We start from the raw sequence: 15,490 nt of genomic DNA, 5'->3' as shown, positions 1-15,490 counted from the left end.
TCTTTTATTAATGTAGATAAGTATATCATAGGTTGCAAAGTCCAATTTATCACCAAAAATAGGACAAAAGTACCTGAGAGTTTAGTGTTTTAGTCTGCATGGTAAGCTTGAGTCAGCAGTATAATCTGCTGGGAGTTGCAGGTAGATTAATAGTTTCAGGTAGGCTAATATAAAAGTATGAGTTACTTGTGTCTTCATTTCCAATTAGGGAGTGGGGACATGTAAGTCTTTCCAAAGAGGTGCTTGGGCTCTTTCCTAATGGGATTTTCCTGTGAAGGGGCTATACTGCATGGCCATAGCACATCTTTCAGACATATCATTGTGTGACCATTATGATGTGGAGGAATGCGTGGTAACCTCGACGACTTTTGGAAAGGATATAAGTAGAAGTGAGTCACATTGTATAAATCTAATTAAAAAACAAAAATCCTATATAATAAAGAGGTAATATGCAAATTGACCATCACACTCTCACACAAGATGGCCTCCCCCATGTGGTCACTAGATGGCCACCACAAGATGGCTGGCAGGGGAGGGCAGTTGTGGGCAATCGGGCCTGAAGGGGAGGGAGGGCAGTTGGGGGGGACCAGACCTGCAGGGGAGGGCAGTTAGGGGTGACCAGGCATTCAGGAGAGGACAGTTATGGGCAACCAGGCCAGCAGGGGAGGGAAACTGGGGGGGGGGGGGATCAGCCCTGAAGGGGAGGGCAGTTGGGGAGAACCAGGCCTGCAGGGGAGCAGTTAGGCGTTGATAGGGCTGGCAGGGAGTGGTTAGGGGGTGATCAGGCTGGCAGGCAGAAGCGGTTAGGGGCAATCAGGCAGGCAGGTAGGCAAGTGAGTGTTTGGGAGCCAGCAGTCCTGGATTGTGAGAGGGATGTCCGATTGCCCATTTAAACCCAATCCCACAGGGCCTAAATGGGCAGTCAGACATCCCTCGAGGTGTTCCAGATTGGAGAGGGTGCAGGTTGAGCTGCAGGACAGCCCTCCCCAGTGCATGAATTTTATGCACCAGGCCTCTAGTAATAATAATATAAAATTGTTTCCTCTAGAGTCACCTTTTTATTTTATTTGATTTGATTTTCACAGTATTTTTTGAGAGCTGAGATTACTCTAGCAGCGAAACCAGAGCCAGCTATTAAGCAGCCAGAATGCTACCGTAATTGAATACATGACCATTTCTCTTTTAGCACGTTCTTTGTTCTCCTCTTCTAGAAGTTGTAGACGTCGATTTAATTTGATTATCTGTCGTCTTAATGAAACTGCATCTACAACATTCATGTCATGTGCAGTTGCTTCAACTGTTGCATCTATATTTGAAATGCCATACATGGAATCAGTTCTGACCAGCTGTCCATTTTGGCGAACAGCATTTTCACTCATAGAGCGCTCTCTTTTTAGTCGGCCAACTGCACGGACTTCTTCATTTTGGGGAGTTGAAGGAGGTCTTTCTAAATCCAAAAAATCTAGTGGTCTTTCACTTAGTGTAAGTACACGAGGTGGTGTTTTTAGTGCCAGAGGTTTTAAAGAAGTTGACTGAATGAGGTCAAGATCTCCTGGCCTTGAAAATGGAATGTCTTCATTGTTTCCTGCTACGACAATCCTCTCTGGAACCTGCATAATCACACTGGCATTTGGAACTCCTTCTTGGAATTCTTGTTCCAGGTCAGCATTTGGTGGTGTTAATTTTTCTGGGACCCCCATTCGCTGACTAATACCTTCGGTGTATTCCATTTCATATTGAATTCGACTAATTTCCGCCATCTCGGCAGCAGTGGGAGAAGGAAATGCTACCCCACTCACTCACTACTTGCTGTTTGGCACTATCTGCTTCTGTGCTTCATAGTAATCCTTTAACTTGCTTCAGTGTGCCGTGCTGGATGTAGAGCCCCTTTTGTCCCCCTGGGCTGGCTGGAGGCTCCCCGGCGAGGGCCGCCGCCCGCCGGCTCCCAGGGGCTCAGGTGGGCGCTCTAGGAGGCCGTTGGCCAAGCGCACGGAGACGCTGGGGCAAAACACCGGCCGGAGCGGCCCGCAGCGGGCCAGCAGAGACGAGAGATCCGCCGGGGCTGGCCCCTCCCGGTACCAGTAGTGGTCACATGTAGAGTCACCTTTTTATTGGTGCTTCAGGAACATTGCTATTGCCCTCACCATAGAAGATATTCCTCACTTTCTTTTAAATGTCAGTAGACATCATACTTCTTGCCCAGCTAAACTCTTCTCTTTTATAGGGTAAATGACCATATTTTCTTTGACAAGTCCTGATTTCTTTATTTTTAAACATTCACTTGGACTTCCTCTGAATTTTATTTTTTATAAATGGATGTTCAGATTTGTTCACAGTTCTATGATTTTTTTTAAAATTTTTAGAAATATATATTTTTTTACTGTTTTCAGAGTGGAAGGAAAGGGGGGAAGAGATAGAAGCATCCATGATGAGAGAGAATCATGGACTGGCTGCCTCCTGCAAGTCCCCCACTGAGGAAGGAGCCCACAACCTAGGCGTGTGCCCTTGACCAGAATTGAGCATAGGACCTTTCAGTTCGTAGGCCGATACTCTATCCACTGAGACAAACCAGCTAGGGCACAATTCTAATATATGATTTGCTCAGATTATTGTAAACTGCATCACTTGATCCATAAACTATGTTTGTCCAAATAAACAGGAAATTTTATTAGCTATCTGGCCTCTATTATTCTGTGGCTGGTTCAAAGGGGAAAACTTAACAGAGATTGTTTTAATCCCAATATTACAGCATCTTCTCCAGTTTCCATAAAAATTGTCTCTGTTCAATCACCTAACAAAAGGTAAAGGAAAGATGATCCACACACTTGTTTCTTCCTTTAACTTTCCATGGTTTATAGCAACATCAAAGATAACAGCTCTGGGAGTTAAAGATTACTGAAAATGTACCTGTTTTCAAACTTGGTCCTTATATAACTGAAACAAAAAAAAAATAGCATAAATCTTCTTAAACAAATAATTGCATTAAAAAAGAAAAAATGGGAAACATTTTATGCAGATGTCTAAGAAATCTACTGTATTCCACCTTGGGGTTAAATAGATCTCTGGTTTTCAACCCTATGTACATAGTAGAACCATCTGAGCAGCTGTGATAAATGAATGTAGAGGGAAGGGGACTGGGAACTGGGGGTTGGGTGGAGGTGGGTAAAGGGTGGGAAAACAGGGGACATCTGTAATAGTATCAACAAGAAAAAATACACCTTTGTAAAATACAAAAAATAATGACTGTACTTTTTTAGAAATAATTAACAGCTTTATTGAGATGTAATTGTCATACAATAAATTGCACGTTTAAAATATACAATTTGCCAGTCTTAACATATATTTACAATGGTGAAACCATCACCAAAATCAACATAAAGAATATATATAACTTCCCCCTAAATTTTCCTAGTATCCTTTGTAATCCTTACCCCCCAACCTTCACAGGCACCCACTGACTTGCTTTCTGTCATTGCAGAATGTTTTGCATTTTCTAGTTTTAAATAGATGGAGTCATGTAGTATTTACTTTTTCTCACTTTTTTCACTAATCATAATTACTTAGAGATTCATCTATTTTGTAAACTGCATTGACATGTATATATATACTAGAGGCCCAGTGCATGAAATTCGTGCATCAGTTGGGGTTTCTCGGCCTGGACTGCATCCCCTTGCAATCCGGGACCCCTCGGGGATCTAGCAATGCCGAAGCAGCAGGCAGCCAGGGAGGAACCAGAGCCAGGCTCGGCACTTGGCGCTCAGCACTGCTAACCACTTTCAGCTCCTGACCACTTGCTCCTTACTGCTCGCTCCTTAGCCTTGCTGTGGAGGTAGGAGAGGCTCCCGCTGCTGCTGCGCTCACCAGCCATGAGCCCGGCTTCTGGCTGAGTGGTGCTCCCGCTGTGGGAGCACACTGACCACCAGGGGGCAGCTCCTGTGTTGAACGTCTGCCACTGGTGGTCAGTGTGCGTCATAGCGACTGGTCATTCAGCTGTAATGGTTGCTTAGGCTTTTATATATGTAGATATATTCCACAGTTTGTTTATCCACTCACTGCACATCTGAGTTGTTTCTAGTTTTGGGGTTACAAATAAATATATTTGAATTTTTGTGTACAAGTCTTTATGTAAACACATGATTTTATTACTCTTGGATAAAAACCTAGGAGTGGAGCCCAGGCTGTATGCTTGGTTGGTTGCAGTGTCATCCCATGCACTGAAATGTTGCTGGTTCGATTCCCAGTCAAGGCAAATGTCTGAGTTGGGATTTCATCCTTAGTCGAGGAGTGTATGGAGAAGCAACTGGTTGGTGTTACTCTCTCACATTGATCTTTCTCTCTCTCTCTCTTTAATATCAATAAAAGTACCCTCAGGTGAGGATTAAAACAAAAATAAGAACTTAGGAGTGTCATATCTGAACCATATAAATGTTTAATTTGTAAGCTATGCATAGCTACCCAGTCCTGCACCATTTACTGAAAAAAGAAAGATTCTTTCTCCACTGAGTTGAGAAAGAGTGTCAAAATTAAGTTGAGTGGGTTAGAGGTAGAGGAGGGTATAGGGTTGATAAATGGTGATGGGAAAATATTTAAAAATCAATTATATATATATATATATATATATATATGTAGATGTGTGTGTGTGTGTGTGTGTGTGTGTGTGTGAGAGAGAGAGAGAGAGAGAGAGAGAGAGAGAGAGAGAGAGATTTTATATCTAGACTCTGTATTCTGTTATTAGGTATATAAATGTTTAGAATTTTTATGTTTTCTTTATGGATTGATGACTTCAACATTATGAAATTACCACCTTTATCTTCAGTAATATCCTTTTCTCTGAAATCTAGTTTGGTTGATTTTAATGTAGCCACTTCAGTTTTCTTTTTATTATTGTTAGCATGGTATATCTTTTCTTACATTTTAGGGGTTGGATTTTGTCCTCCCTAAAGTGTAGGTTGAATTCCCAAACCCCAGAACGTCACAGTGTATGACCTTATTTGGAAATAGGCCCTTTACAAAGTAAAGGTGAGGTTCTTACAGTGAGACCTACTCTAATATAACCAGTGTCCCTATAAAAAAGAGAAATTTGGACACACAGATAGATATGCACAGAGGGAAGATAATGTGAAGACACAGTCAGGAGACAGAAGCAGAGATTGGTCTGGTGCAGCTGTAAGCCAAGGAATGCCAAGGACTACCAGCCTCCACAAGAAGCTAGGAAGAGGCAAAGAAGGACTTACCCCAGAGTTTAAGAGGAAGCATGGCCCTATTATCACCTTGTATACAGACTTCCAGTCTCCAGAACTATGAGATAATACATTGCTCTTGTTTTAAGCCAATTGAATTTTGGTGCTTTTTTACAGCTGCTTCAGCAAACTAATATACATCCTGTTACTTTTAATATATGTGTATTTACATTTACAGTAGGTTCCAACTAGGTAGCATATAGTTAAGTTTTGCTTTATTTATCCAATATGAAAATCTCTGACTTTTTTTATGATCTCTGACTTTTAATTGGGGCATTTAAGGAAATTATTGATATGTGTAGGGTTAAATTGCATTCAAGGAAATTATCGATATGTGTAGGGTTAAATCCATCCTGTTGATATTTGTTTTCTTTAGTGGTTTTTTTTTGTTTTGTTTTTGTTTTTGTTTTTGTTTTTTTGTCTCATGTGTCCTTTGTTCTTATTTTCCTCTTTTTCTGGTTTATTTTTGAATTAATTTAATATTTTAATGATTCCACTTTTTATTTAGTTGGATTATTAGATATAACTCTTTGTTTTATTATTTTAGTGGTTGTTTTAGGTTATATATTAGCCATTTCTTTTTATTAATTTTCTTTTTAATTTTTTTATTTCAGAGTGGAGGGGAGAGGGAGAGAGAATAGAAGCATCAATAATGAGAGAGAATTATTGATCGGCTGCCTCCTGCACACCCCACACAGGGGATGGAGCTTGCAACCTGGGCATGTGCCCTGACCAGGCATTGAACTGTGACCTTCTAGTTCATAGGTCGACACTAAACCACTGAGCCAAGCTGGCTAGGCAGCCGTTTCTTTTTTAAACATCCACACTACAATGTTAGCTTGCCTAAGCATTGTTTAACCAAACAAAAGATATCAGTTGAATTTTAAGGCAATGTCATTATCTTTGTCAATGAAATCATTGCTTTGGCTTAAAATTGTTATTGTTGCTCAATAGTTGTAGGTAAGGGATACTACTTTATAAGTAGGCAATATTCCTATTAAACAGTTGATTTTGCTTCTATGGTGTTAAACAGTTAAATGGGCCTATTCCTTTATGTTGAGTGTGAGTTTGTGTGTGTGTGTGTGTGTGTTTTCACATGGTCAGTAGGTGTGGCATGTACCAGGGGCACAGAGATGTTTATCTTTTATATAGAGTTGTCAACTTTTTATTTTCCAAGTAATGATATTTAAAAATGTCATTTACTAACACAAATTTCACAAAGAAAGGATGTGTGAACACTGAAAACATACAAAGAATATTGCTTCAGAAAAAAATACATTTCTTTAAATTGAATACACCTAGCTTTATGTTGATAGTAATTGCATCTTCCTTGATTTCTCATTTTGCTCTGTATAAAATATAAATTCAAATATAATTATGTGGTCCTTGAACATGTCATGTAGAGGACAAATCATGTAATTGAGTTCAGTCTTCCATATTTTCAGAAATATATTTATTCAGCTTAGTGGGATCGCCTGGAAGCAAAAGTCTTATATTTCAGAGAGATTATCATTGTGTCCTTGAACATGTCCTTGGAAGAACCAGAGAAGTGGAATCATATTTTTCTCTCTGCTCATTGACAGTGTAGCCATCTCTCCATCTTCATTCAGCCCACTGCCTTGTGTGAAAAGCAGTAGTCCTTTATCTATATCAGCGGTTCTCAACCTGTGGGTCGCGACCCCTTTGGCGGTCGAACAACCCTTTCACAGGGGTCACCTAAGACCATCCTGCATATCAGGTATTTACATTACTATTCATAACAGTAGCAACATTACAGTTATGAAGTAGCAACGAAAATAATTTTATGGTTGGGTCACAACATGAGGAACTGTATTTAAAGGGCCAGAAGGTTGAGAACCACTGATCTATATGGTAAAGCTTCAAAGGCAATGGAGAGTCCTAAATAGGGATGGGTGTGGCATACAGACAGTGGATGAGAGCCAATTAAAAAATAGAGTGAAAGGAATGAGACAGAGTATAAATTTGACTTAATTTTAATGTTGACTAGATTATGGTTTGCTACTCATCCTGAAGTATGATTTAGAAATAATGGTTAACATTGAACTAGTCTGAGACTTGCACTGTTTAGCAGAATTAAATGAAGTGCAATGTACTTTGTATCCTCAATATCTGCATTAATGATTTAAAACTTTTATAGTTTGAAAGGTGAAAAATGGTAAACCAGCTAGCTTTTCCATGTTCACGGTTAGTTGCCATGGCTAGGTTCAAAGCACTATTCCAAGACACTTGAGAAAAACACTCAGTCTTTTGTTTGGGATAGACTAGCAGTTCTTAGAATTTGGGTGGGAGTGAGACACAAAAATCAAAAGCTTGTATACATGATTTCCAGACTCAAATGGAGATTTCTTCTTTTTTTTTCTAAAATATGAGTAACATTTAGCTTTTTAAAATATATAAGGTGGCAGAAAAACATTTAGCTTTATGTTGTAGAAGTCATTATTTTGTGGCCTTTCCAAAGAGCAACACTTTTTCAGGCTTGCTGTGGCATTAAAATGTATAACAAAGCAGTTAATGAATGTCAGGAAAATAAACTGTAGCAAACTAGAACAGTAGCAAAAATAAGTTCTGAGTTTTCAGCTGTCAAAAATACATAATGTCTGAAGCAGAATTTTGACAATTACCTTGGCAGCAGTCTGTTACATGTTTGTATAAACATTAATCTCTTGAAAAATTCAAAAATGGCATTTCCATATAGCAGTTTGGTAAATCACTAGAAAAAATTTATGCACATATGCCTGCACACTCACTTACATATACAAAAGAATCACCTTTGATCAGTTATTTTGACTTTGTGTTTGTATTTAATATATATATTTGCAGTCTGGAAGAATTGATAGATAAGTAGCACATTATTTTAAATTATGATATTAGGAATAAACATCAGTGACTGTTAAATTAGCCTGTGTTACTGTTATTGCTGAGGCATAAAGAAAAACCCATAGAGAAGTTAGAAAATATATAAAGGCCACTGAAATTAAAGTCAGAAAAACAGATGCATCTAAAGGAAAAGCTAGCCAGTGGAATATGCAAGATGTGTTATTTAGGACAAGAGTGGACTAGGGACAACAGCTTTGCATTGAACTGGAAATATTTCTTTTTGAGTAGGTCACTGCTTGGTATAACACTACTTCTATGTATGTGCTATTGAGCCACATTCTCATATTGCCTGAGGCAAGAAAGGTCATTTAGTGCATTGAAGTGGGAATATGCTTTTCCAATGGCCGGAAAGATTTCTGCACTGAGTGAAAACAGTTTAGTCTGCAAAACTACTCACACTATTAATACAGTGCTAAGTATTTTGGACACGAATTCCTTTGTTCTTAGCAATAACCTTTGAAAATGCAGTTGACCCTCATTATTTATGGTAGTTATGTACTATACAGTCACTGCAAACACTGAATTAGTGAACACTCAACTACTGTGCCTTGGCAGAATATAGGGTTAGATTCCTGGTCACAAAACTTTCATCAACTGATCAATATCATAAAACAATAATCTTGCTTTATGTGATTTTCTGTTTAAAGACAACTTATTTTATATATATAGTTGATTTATTAATGTGGAACTTTTGGCCAACAGCCCTACAACTCACATATGAACAAAGCTTGTCTAACAGTATTTTCTCCCTAATTCTTACATCTTACGGACTTATTGTGCTTAGTAACACTAAATATCACTTCAGCACTATACCTGGGGACCATTTTACACAGCAAAATTACCAACAAGAAAGCACACACATGTGAATAGTATGCCACTAACTAGGCCATGAAAAAGACACTTGTTTACATGATGAGAGCTGAAACAAAAAGGCAGATAATCATCTCATTCAACTTTAACTGAGTACATACACTTCAGGAGAATCAAAATTTTCGTCACACTTCACACAAATGACTAGAAAATCACCACAAGCCTTGATTTGGGGGTTATAAGTACATTTTAGAGAGTAGGTGAAATTTCAAATATAAAATCTGTAAATAAAGAGGATCAATTTTAGATACAAATGATTTTCATTAGGAAGCAAAGGCTCAGAGAGGATTAATAACTTGCTTATGGTCCACAGCTAGTGGATAATATATCTGAAATATTCAATTCCAAGTTTAACTCCAAAGTCTGCTCTTAAACACCTAATACCAATTATTCATGTCAGTCAAAGATCAATACAGCAGTAGTGTGAATTGAAGGGCTTCCAGAGATTGCTTCTTGAACTGTGTGTGGGATATAGTTAACATGCTTGCAAACTTCTTCATGGATTTCATTATTACCAGAACTAGATTTCGTGACATTATAGGGAGAGTATATTAGTGATTGTTAGAACATAAAGCATAAGAGAGTAATAAGAATGATAGAAAATGGTGGACAGAAGGATAAATCTTTGGTCACATGTATCTAGGAGTGGTTAGCAATCTTGAAGCCACATTAAGGATTACTATTTAAAAATATTCATATCTAAGTTTTACTCCTGGAAAAACTGATTTAGTTAATTTGGGGCGAAATCCATGACCTTTGCCTTCCCAAAGTACCACAAAACCCAGAGTTGATCTAGATTGGTCTAGGTCTTTGGTTGTCTACAAGTATATCTGAGCGCAATACTTGTACCATTCAATGGCGATCTTTGTCATATCCCAAGCCATTTTCTCTTTGATGTCTCTGATTTAATTCTGTGATTACTCCCATAAAACTTTAGTTTTATGTGACTTTCCTTATGATTTGGGATAATCTGGAGGGACTATTTAGTATTCTTATTTGTATGGCTATTTAAACTTTTGTTTTTGTGTCCATCAGTCCCGAATTGTGCACCAAGGCACCAAAGGGCACAGCAGAAAACTTATAGTAGTGCTGTAGAACATTTTAAATTTTTAAGAGAAACACAGCAAAATCCAACATCAATCTCACAGTGTGAGCTACCTGCTTGAAATAGTTCACCATTTCAACTTTAGATCATACTACATTCTTTTCTATGATGTCATATCTTTTTTTAAAAAATATTATAATTTTTTAAAATATATTTTTATTGATTTTTTTACAGAGAGGAAGGTAGAGGGATAGAGAGTTAGAAACATCGATGAGAGAGAAACATCGATCAGCTGCCTCCTGCACATCTCCTACTGGGGATGTGCCCGCAACCCAGGTACATGCCCTTGACCGGAATCGAACCTGGGACCCTTCAGTCCGCAGGCTGACGCTCTATCCACTGAGCCAAACCAGTTTGGGCAATGATGTCATATCTTGAGAAAAGGAGGTGATGGGGAGGTGGGGATGAGCAAAGGGGGAGAAAATGGGGTCAGAAAGAGTTTGCTTAGGGCACTTGATGCAGTGTACAGATGATGTTTTATTGAGTTTTACACTTGAAACATGTACCCCAATAAATTCGATTAAAAAACTAATAAAATCCCTAGCTGGTTTGGCTCAGTGTCAGCCTGTGGACTGAAAGGTCCTGGGTTTGATTCCAGTTAAGGGCATATGCCTGGGTTGTGGGCTCGATCTCCAGTGGGGAGCGTGCAGGAGGCAGCTGATCAATGATTCTCTCTCATCATTGATGTTTCTTTCTCTCTCTCCCTCTCCTTTCCTCTCTGAAATCAATAAAAAAATATATAAAAAATAAAGGGAGAAAAAATAGATCCAGAGATAGAGAAGCATAGAGTAGACCATCAAACCTCAGAGGGAAGCCAGGGGAGGGTTGGCGTGGGAGCGGGGGTTAAGAGATCAACCAAAGGACTTGTATGCATGCATATAAGCATAGCCAATGGACACAGACACTAGGGGGGTGAGGGCTCGTGCAGGGGGGTGGGAGTGGCTGGGGAGAGGACAATGGGGGAAAAAGGAGACATGTGATACTTTAAACAGTAAAGAATTTTTAAAAAAGATTCATATAAAATAAAGTTGGCCATTTTATCCATTTAAAAGTGTAAAATTCAGCAGTGTTCAAAATGTTTGCAATGCTGAGAAACCATTACCACTTTCTAATTCTGGAACATTTCCTTCACCCCAGAAAAGAAACCCTCTACCTCCAAGTTTTCCTTCCACCATCCCTGGCAACCACTAATCTACTTTGTGTCACTATGCATTTGCCTGTTCTGGACATTTTATATAAATGAAATCATACAATTAAAAAATAAATAAAGGAAGAAATTATTTTAAAAAACTAATAAAAAAGAGCAATTATTAACTTATATTAAAAAAAAGCCAAGTCTTCAGTGGTTGCTCTGATAAGTAGCAAGAACTATACACAAGTCAATGTGGAACAGAAAATGAAAGTGATGGTGATCAATTCCATTCCAAGATTTGAGTAGTTGTACCGTGGCCAATAGGCACATGCATCCCATTAGTACATAATTTTAGTTATTTCAGAATTAAGTAATAATATTATTTTTTATTTTAACTTATGTATATTGTTATGGCCAGTAAGTGTAGGATAAAAATCTAAATCCTTAATATAACTCATTGTATTATAATATATTACTAGAGGCCTGGTGCATGGATTCATGCACCGGTGGGGTACCTCAGCCTGACCTGCGCCCTCTCACAATCTGGGGCCCCTCGGGGGATGTTGGACTGCCGGTTTTGGCTCGATCCCCGCAGCAGTGCGTGGTAGACAGCAGGGGAAGAGCCTGAGCCCAGGCCAGGTGCGGCGCTGCTCCTGCTCATCCCAACCCTGCTGCGCCTGCTGACCCTGCTGCTTGGTTGTGCTGCCATAAAGGCAGGAGAGGTTCATGCTACCACAGCTGCACTTGCCAACCTTGAGCCTGGTGTCTGGCATCCATCGGTCGGCTGAGTGGCGCTCCCACTGTGGAAGCACACTGACCACCAGGGGGCAACTCCTGCATTGAGTGTCTTCCCCCTGGTGGTCAGTGGTGTCATAGCGGCCAGTCAACCAGTTGTTTGGTCATTTGGTCGTTTGGTTGCTTGGGCTTTTATATATATACTAGAGGCCCGGTGCACAAAAATTTGTGCACTCGGGGGGGAGGGGGGTCCCTCAGCCCGGCCTGTGCCTCTTGCAGTCTGGGACCCCTTGGGAGATAAAAACCTGCTGGCTTAGGCCTGCTCCCGGGTGGGAGAGGGCAGCCCTAATCCCTAGGTGCAGCCCCTGGTCGGGCTCAGAGCAGGGCCGATTGGGGAGTTGTGATGCCACCCTCAGTCACGCTCAGGGTAGGGCCTATTGGGGGGTTGGGGCACCGTCCCCTGTCACACTCAAGGCAGGGTCAATGGGGAGGTTGTGGAGCTACCCCCTGTCATGCACAGAGCAGAGCTAATGAGGGGGTTGGGGCGCTTCCCCCTGTCACTCACAGAGCAGGGCCCATCAGGGGGGTTGGGGCTCCGTACCCTGTCACGCACAGAGCAGGGTCGATCAGGGGGTTGGGGTGGTGCACCCTGTCATACTCGGCAGGTCCGATGGGGAGGTTATGGCTCTACCCTGTCACACACAGAGCAGGGCCGATCAGGGGGTTGGGGCACCGCAGCCTGTCACACACAGAGCCACAGGGAGATCAGGGGGTTTAGGCGCTGCCCCCTGTCATGCTGATCCTGGTGGCGGGAGGCCTCGCGGCTCTGCTGATCCCAGTGCTGGGAGGCATATTACCCTTTTACTATATAGGATAGAGGCCTGGTGCACGGGCAGGGGATGGCTGGTTTGCCCTGAAGTGTGTCCTGGATCAGCATGGGGGTCCCCACTGGTGTGCCTGGCCAGCCTGGATGAGGGGATGATGGCTGTTTGCAGCTGGTCACACACCCTTTAAGGTGGGGGGTCCCCACTGGGGTGCTTGGCCAGTCTGGGTGAGGGGCTGAGGGCTGTTTTCAGGCTGGCGGGTGACTGAAGCTCCCAACCGCTCCTTTTTTTCTTTTCTTTTTTTTTTTTTTTTTTTTCATTCTGGGCCAGCTTTAGCTCTGAGGCTTGGCTCCAGTTCTTAGGCCTCCGCAGCTGAAAGCAGGTATCTGGTTTGTTTGGGTTCTATAATTGAAACACTGTTTCAACTCCAGCTCTGAGATCCTAGCTCGCTGAAACCAGGTTTCTGGGGTTTTGTTTAGCTTCTATATTTGTAACTATGTTTCAAACTGCAAGCTCAGAGGCCAGCAGCGGCAGGCGGGGAACTTTGGAGTCCTCCGTCACTGAAGCAAGCAAGCCTCATATTCGCTTCAAGCTGCCTGTCTGCCGGCCGCCATCTTGGCTGTCAGTTAATTTGCATATCGCCCTGATTAGCCAATGGGCAGGGTAGCGGATGTAGGGCTAATTACCATGTTTCTCTTTTATTAGATAGGATGTAGATAGATTATAATTCATGATATTATGTATGTCTACTTAATAAGCATAATTACTAGACATTTATTTTGGCCTAAAGGAGTTATCAAAAATTACTGTGCTACTAAGGGCTGAATGAACCAAGAAGGTTTGGAACTTCTTAGAATATACTAAAGGTTCCTTTTCTCATTTGTGCCAATTAGTTTCTAAGGGAAAATATTGAATAAACCCAGACTCTATCATTGAACTTCATTTTTCTCACAAATGTGTCTTATTAGGGACAAAAGGAACAAAAGAAATTGTGAATGTTCTAGTATAACTCATCAACACTATTGGAAATTCAACTAATTGAAAATGAACTAGTGAATTGGTATCTGGATCAATGCAGGTAAAGTCAGGGAGAAGCTATTTTTCCCATAAGTCACAACAGTAACCAAATCCTTCCTTAGTAGCTACATATCCTATCATGGCAATTTTAACTTACTGGAGCTGAGGAATCATATATTTTATGATGAAGTATTTAAAATATCATAAAACTACTGAGAATAAAATACCTACAACCCACAAATAATTGCTATGTGGGTGTTGTTGTTTATTTTTTCAGATTATTGACATTTTCTGGAGTAATTCCTTTAAGAAATTCAATAGACATTTTTAAAATTTTAAGCAGGTAATGTTAGACCATTTACTATTTATAGAACATTGAAGCTTTTGACGCTTCTCAACCTTTAGATTATCCTGAAACTAGGATGACATCCAGTATTTTCTGGACAACTATTAACTTTCACCAGAGGCTTTAACTTTTATTTATTTAGTTATATATTTTAGAGCAAGACATCAAGAAAAACTAGGGTAGTTGTGTTTGTACTTGATTACTATTTTCTTAAATAGAAGTTAACATCATTGTTGTATCATTTTGCAGAATGCAGCTTCCAAAACAGCTTCCATTGTCCCCACCTGCTGGTATTCAGGCCCCTGTGTAATCCCTTCACCTTGAATGTGGACTGGGCCTTATGACTTGCTTCTAATAAATAGAGTATGGCAAACGTGATGAGAAGTTACTTTCAAGAATGGTTAAAAGTAATTCTAGTTTCTTTTCCTCTTGCTGTCCCTTATTGACCTATCACTACTTGCTCTGATGAAACCACCTGCCATCTTTTGAGCTGCCCTATGGAGAGACCCATATGTCCAGAAATTGAGAAAGGCCTTCATCCAACTTCCAGAAATGAACTTGTACCCTCAGTCTACCAACTGCAGAAAAACTGAATTCTGCCAACAACCATGTGAGTAAACTTGGCATCAGATCCTTCCCAACCCACCCCAGTCCAGCCTTGAAAGACATTAGCCTCTGCCCACGCTACACTCTGACCAAGAGCCAGAGGACCCAGCTATGCAACCTGAGTTCCTGACCCACAGAAAGATACCAAATATTTGTTGTTTTAAGCCACTACATTTTGGAGCAGCTTTTTAAAAAAAAAAAAAACAGCAAGAGGTAACTAATATGTAGTTATATTACAATGTAGAACAAGATGTGAATTTTAGATTTTAATAAGACAAGGAAGAAGTCAATTTAAATTGTTGGACAGTTCCACAGAACTAAGCATAGTGCTATCAATAAATTTTATAGACTCCTAAACCACCTCCAAGTTTCTTTTGAACAGTTGTCAGTGTTTGAAACATTTATTAAGTGGGCATGAAAATTTTATTAAGTGGGTATTTGTAAAAGGAATGCCTAATATTTTCGTTTCTCAAAGGTCAGTGCAATTTTTTAACTTTCTTTTTATTGTTGACTCTATTACAGATGTTCCCATTTCCTCCTCTTTTGATGTGAGATTAAAAACTAAGGACCTTTCTTAGGATTTATTGCTATGGGAGCCTGAACAAAATAAATATTTAACACTAAAAAAAGAGAAGAGCTTGATGAACATTTTTACTTTTCAAATTAAACATATTACTTTTGACACATTAATATATTTGATAATTTCATAGTTCTTGT

General features: G+C 40.1%; 1 protein-coding gene across 1 annotated transcript; it reads right to left on the bottom strand.

Moving 5' to 3' along the window:
• Positions 1-1,088: 1,088 nt before the first annotated feature.
• On the bottom strand, positions 1,089-1,799 carry LOC118653919 (mitochondrial fission factor-like). The gene has a single exon (XM_036304894.1). It carries the CDS (start codon positions 1,758-1,760, stop codon positions 1,110-1,112), a length of 651 nt encoding a protein of 216 aa, XP_036160787.1. The 5' UTR covers positions 1,761-1,799; the 3' UTR covers positions 1,089-1,109.
• Between the last annotated feature and the right edge of the window lie 13,691 nt (positions 1,800-15,490).

Source organism: Myotis myotis, unplaced genomic scaffold (assembly GCF_014108235.1).
Source record: "Myotis myotis isolate mMyoMyo1 unplaced genomic scaffold, mMyoMyo1.p scaffold_m19_p_4, whole genome shotgun sequence".
Classification (NCBI taxonomy): domain Eukaryota; kingdom Metazoa; phylum Chordata; class Mammalia; order Chiroptera; family Vespertilionidae; genus Myotis; species Myotis myotis.
The sequence above is the reverse complement of the archived record's forward strand: the minus strand, read 5'-3'. Positions and strand labels throughout refer to the sequence as shown.

Bases quoted from the DNA above. Each gene is read 5' to 3' on its own strand.
- LOC118653919 (XM_036304894.1), bottom strand. From the start codon at position 1,760: ATGGCGGAAATTAGTCGAATTCAATATGAAATGGAATACACCGAAGGT.